Source organism: Tachysurus vachellii, chromosome 25 (genome assembly GCF_030014155.1).
Source record: "Tachysurus vachellii isolate PV-2020 chromosome 25, HZAU_Pvac_v1, whole genome shotgun sequence".
Taxonomy (NCBI): Eukaryota; Metazoa; Chordata; class Actinopteri; order Siluriformes; family Bagridae; genus Tachysurus; species Tachysurus vachellii.
In genome coordinates, this window is record NC_083484.1 from 810001 (window position 1) to 815000 (window position 5000).

The window sequence follows — 5000 nt, forward strand, 5'->3', positions numbered from 1 at the left end:
AACATCAAAAAATGACAAATGAACAATGGTTGCACAGCATGTGGGTGTGTGTGGGTATGTGTGTAGGGGAGGTTTGTGTATTTGTGTTTGTTTGAGACATATAAAAATACACAGGAAACACTCCAACATTTACATCGAGACATTTCCAAGAGCAAAGAAGAAAAAGACTTTATATTATTCTATATAAAACACGCTGCAAGTTTACAACATTTACAACATTCTCCTCACTTACTGTGCTCTTGTAAACAAAGCAGACGTCCTGTGAGACGAACATTATATATGTAAATATAAATTATATTAAAACTGTCTGTGTTTATACAGTATCTAATAAAAATAAAACCCAGATAAATAAATAACGTCAGAATTTTTTTTCCAACATGTGAAATTACATTGTGGCGCATCTGAAGTACAACAAACTGTTTACATAAGTATTCACACCCCTAAACTAATACTCTGTTGAAGCACATTTTGATTTGATTTTGTGTAGCAGTCTGTCAGCATGGTGCAGTTCCACCGTATCATTCGGGTTCCTTCAGACTGTATGAACATGTTTCATGCTTCTGGTCACTGCACTGGATTCAGGTCTGCACCAAAGATCACTTAAACTTCAGTCTTTCGCCGGTTAATGTGGATGCGTTCCTAATTTTCTTGTCTTGAAAATCCTTTCCATCTTCATTTTACTTGCCGATGGTCTTGCCATAAAATCTGGTATTTGTAGATATTCATAATTCCTTCCAGCTTTAAAGCCTCAGTTTTTTGCTGAAGAAAAAGCAGCTCTAAACCCTGATGCTACCACCACCATGCTGCACCGTGTGGATGGGGCACTTTTGGCTATATGCTTTTTTTTTTTTTCAGCAACCTACCTTATGGAATTAAATAATTCTATTAATCTTGGTTTAATTTTTTTATATCACAAAAACTTGCCATTTTAACCGCAGGAGTGTGAACTAATTGTGTCTATTTTTATGTACATTTTATTATTCTAACGTTTGAACAGTCTTAACAAGGAACAGAAAGTCAGTAGACATCAGTAGACATGAGAGTTGATGTCAGTCTCATGACCCAGCTCAGTGAACTTTAGCTTCACAGTCTCACTTTGTCGTTTTTAGCTTAGGTTTTTTGTTTTTTAAGAAAATAAAGAAACTGAAGAAAAGTTCAGTAGAATCAGTCTGGCAGCACGTCAACGTAATCAGACGAATCCACGTCTGTGAAAGAGACAGAACAACAGAGGAGTTAGAAAATGTCTATTTGATTAGTGAAATAAAGCTAAAATAATTAGATCTTTTTACTCACTCTCATACTCAGACGAATCCACGTCTACGAAAGAGACAGAACAACAGAGGCGTAAGAAAATGTCTATTTGATTAGTGAAATAAAGCTAAAAAAATTTGATCTTTTTGCTCACTCTCGTAGTCCGGCTCTTCATCAGCGAGCACAGATTCCTGATCTGTTTGTTTTCTCTTCACAGCACAACGCAGCCGAGTCGCTAACCCACGATTTCTCTTCTTATAGTGATGTACAAGATCTTCTAGCGTCTTGAAAAACTTCTCCTTCACGCCTGCACCGGACTGAGAACACAGACAATGTTCACAAGATGATCAATTCCCTTTGACATAAAGTGATTTATTCCTCTTACACTTCAGTACTTTTCCAATAAAACCGTCTGAATTTTTTATTTATTGAAGAACGAAACGTGCGACACGTGTGTGGATGTTGAAGTTAGAGCTGAAGACTCCTTCCAAAAATGTCACATAAACATCTCCTCGCTTTTAAAAGCGTCCGCTAATGTCAGAGGAACTGTTATAGAGAATTAATCACCTTCTGACCAATCAGAGTCCAGAATCAGAGTTTTTTTGGTCTTTTTGGACCATTTTTGAATAATCCTGGAAGATGATGCGATTCCAAAAAAACGTTAAAGACTAACATGAAGCGAATCTTGACTGTTCAGCTATTATTTGTTAAAATGAGAAACATTACTGCATCTACCAGGTAGACGCAGTATTTTACAAAAAAGTCAATGTAAAGAAAAAGTGCAAACACTTTAACAAACACTAACCAGTGACTAAATCTCTTTAGCAGGTCATTAAACATGTGGAATAAAATCACCTTCCAGAGGAATGTTTAACCTGATCTCACTCACCTGTAGCGTGTAATATCCAGTATGAGTCTGTAGGATCCTGTACGTGTAAACCACCTTCTTTTTGCTGCAGGAACAAAAATAAAATCCTTTAATCACAAACATGCACCATTTAATTCACTCGGTAATAATCACAAATAAAATTCACACATACACACACACACACACACACACACACGTGTATGCGCGCAAATCAGAATTTAATAGGAAGAAGAAAAAATGCATTTCTTTGTCTCTTGGTTTTGATTATTTATTGTTTCATTAATCAAAAAGACCAGAAATTAAAATCTTGTGCGCTTTTAATTTTAAAAAATAAAATTATTAAAAAAGAATTTTATTTTTTCTTTCATTTGAATAATAATTAGAAAAAAAATACTTTTCTTATCATTAAATTCTTACAAAGTTTCACATGAGATTTCTACAAGCAAATTATTTAATATATATATTTTAATAATAATTTTCTAATTGAAATAATAATTTTTTTGACTCTTTACTGTGGAACCTCAGAATTAGACAACGTTTCAGACGTGGTGTATAAAATACTAATTAAAATAATTGTTTAATAAATTTCATTTTCAAATAAAAAAAAGTCAACAGCAACTACAAATAATCTGCAACAGAAAACTATAAATTACTTAATACTTAAATAATATTAAATAATACATTAAACATTGAAGGTATAAAAGGCTGTAAAATGTAATTCGACTTTGAAGGACCGTGGATGTGTTTAAGTGGTGAGAAAGTTAAAGAATAAAGAGGTGAAGAATAAAGTGATGCTGTTTTTATAGGTTGTTTTATAAACTCTGTGTTATAGTTATAGTGTGAGACTCTGAAGAGATAACATGAGATAACATGAGATAACATGAAGGTCTGAAGCTTCACTGTAATCTCATTGTCAGAGGTATTTATCTGCCTCTCGTTCTTTTCTGAAGATCTACACAGGTCTACTCACTAGACACAGAGGCACATGGCTCCATGGATGGTCTCGCTGTCTCGAATGAGAAACGCTCCATCTTTGCCTTTTGCACCCAGGAGCTCCTCACACCGCTCTTTGGTGATGGGACCGTGGTGGTAGAGCAGGTCCATGAGTTCCACGACCCCAGTTCAGTCACCTTGACCTCCAAAGAAACTGCTGCTTACACAATCCTCTTCAGCTGAACCGCTCACACACACACAAAAAAAGTAAAAGTAAAAATGAAATCAGTTGTTAATTAATCCTAAGAAAAGCTCCAGATCCATCGCTGATGCTCAATGATATTTACTACTGCAGAAACTTGAACATTGTGTGTGAGCTTCAATTCACACAGGAAATGTGTCAGGGCATGTGTCATTGTACGTGTGTATGTGTGAGGGTGTGTGTGTGAGTGAGTGTGTGTGAGTGTGAGTGTGTGTGTATGTGTGAGTGTGTGTGAGTGTGTGTGTGTGAGTGTGTGTGTGTGTGTGTGTGTGCGTGTCTGTGCTTGCACATTTTTCTAACATTAAAAATGTTTTCCTATAAGTCATCATTCCATCGTGGTTCATTTCTTTTTTTTTTCCTGCATTTTTAATGTCACTCATGAGAAAAAAAGAAAAACACATGAAGATTATAAAGAAAAGTGTTTTCTGTTAAGAGCATAGCGATTGTACTGCATGCTTTGAGTCATATTGTGTAGTAAAGCCTGAACATGTCATATGATGTAATACAGTAAGTTTAATAAGTGTAATAAAATGTTTAATTCTGTGTATGTAAAGTCATGTGTAGTTATTATTTATTTTTACACTTCTAACTCATTAAGAACCACCTTTAGCAGAATTTAGCAGAGTTTTTCAGTCTCTCGGCTTTTAGCTCAGTCTCCTGCACTGAGGTTTGAGGTCGATGGTTTACACACAGTTTTATTGCAAAATCTGTACAACACCATTATTTTTCTTCTGTAGCCATTCAGATGTGTTCTCAAGATCAGTGTGCTGTTGAATGATTTGGTTTAACCTTCTCTAGATACATAAAGAGCAATAACTGCTTCTCTGACTGAGGTTGTGGCTAATGTCTGTTCTTGCTTCATCGTGGTTTGTTGTAGACACACCATCGAGTGCTCCGACACCACAGTTCAGTTTGATTCTGATGTTTTATTAACGGTCTGTTTGTCTATACAGAAATGTAAAAGTCAATGCACGGGTTTCTAATGCCTGCTTGTTATTGGCTATCTGCAGACGAGGGGGTGATGCTAATCTGGACTATCTTAGTGGGAAGGCAGAGAGGATAAAGAGAGCGATTTGGCACTAATCTGATTAAGCTCCTGGGAAACACTCCCTCTGTTCCAGTCCCACTCGTGGTATCGAAGCTTTCACAAGTTTCATTGGTGTTCAAGTTTCACACCTTATAGTGGCGTCACACGGCAGCGAGATGAAGACGAGGCCGACGGGTGACACCAGCAACGCCGACTGGATGGGATCCCTGAGTCCTTCACTCAGCGCCATGCCGCTCAAACACCTCGCCGTTCCTGGTGGGTCTGTAATTCACCAAGAGCTGCGTTTTAGTCCTGAATCAATTCAGTCATGAACACAGTTCACAGGAATGCAGCACACACAGAAAATTCTGATTTACACAAAAACTGCATCTTAAATTGTTCCCTCAGGCAGAGCAGGACATTTAGAGAGGGTTTTTATTTTTCTGGTTAATTCTTCATTCGAAATAGTCTCGCTAATGATACGGAATATTTATAAACCTGATCCACTGCATCTGTGTTTAATGTTAATAATAATAAAGGTGGGGATTATGATTTATTTATATATATATATATATATATATATTTGGGGGGGGTAAATGTTTACAAAAAGAAAAAAGAATTCTGAAAGAAAAAGAATTTGAAGACTTTTCTTCAATCGA

At 36.3% G+C, this 5000-nt stretch overlaps 2 protein-coding genes across 2 annotated transcripts in view; one reads left to right on the top strand and one right to left on the bottom strand.

Moving 5' to 3' along the window:
* Positions 1-349: 349 nt before the first annotated feature.
* si:ch73-264p11.1 (uncharacterized protein LOC100000923 homolog) lies at positions 350-3887 on the bottom strand. The gene is made up of 5 exons (XM_060861911.1): positions 3090-3887; positions 2141-2204; positions 1406-1568; positions 1294-1317; positions 350-1205 (listed from the first exon to the last, which is right to left on the bottom strand). Exons 1-5 carry the CDS (start codon positions 3221-3223, stop codon positions 1165-1167), a joined length of 426 nt encoding a protein of 141 aa, XP_060717894.1. The 5' UTR covers positions 3224-3887; the 3' UTR covers positions 350-1164.
* Positions 3888-4386: 499 nt separating this feature from the next.
* Positions 4387-5000, top strand: part of plcxd2 (phosphatidylinositol-specific phospholipase C, X domain containing 2) — a 5910-nt gene continuing 5296 nt past the window's right edge. The window contains exon 1 of the mRNA XM_060861914.1: positions 4387-4617. Coding sequence (XP_060717897.1) covers positions 4518-4617 — 100 coding nt within the window. The 5' untranslated portion in view covers positions 4387-4517. The remainder of the gene's footprint in view (positions 4618-5000) is intronic.

Coding starts and splice junctions, on each gene's coding strand:
- si:ch73-264p11.1 (XM_060861911.1), bottom strand. CDS start 3,223: ATGGACCTGCTCTACCACCACGGTCCCATCACCAAAGAGCGGTGTGAG. Junction 2,205..3,089: donor GCCATGTGCCTCTGTGTCTA/GTGAGTAGACCT, acceptor TTGTTCCTGCAG/CAAAAAGAAGGTGGTTTACA. Junction 1,569..2,140: donor CTGGATATTACACGCTACAG/GTGAGTGAGATC, acceptor CTGTGTTCTCAG/TCCGGTGCAGGCGTGAAGGA.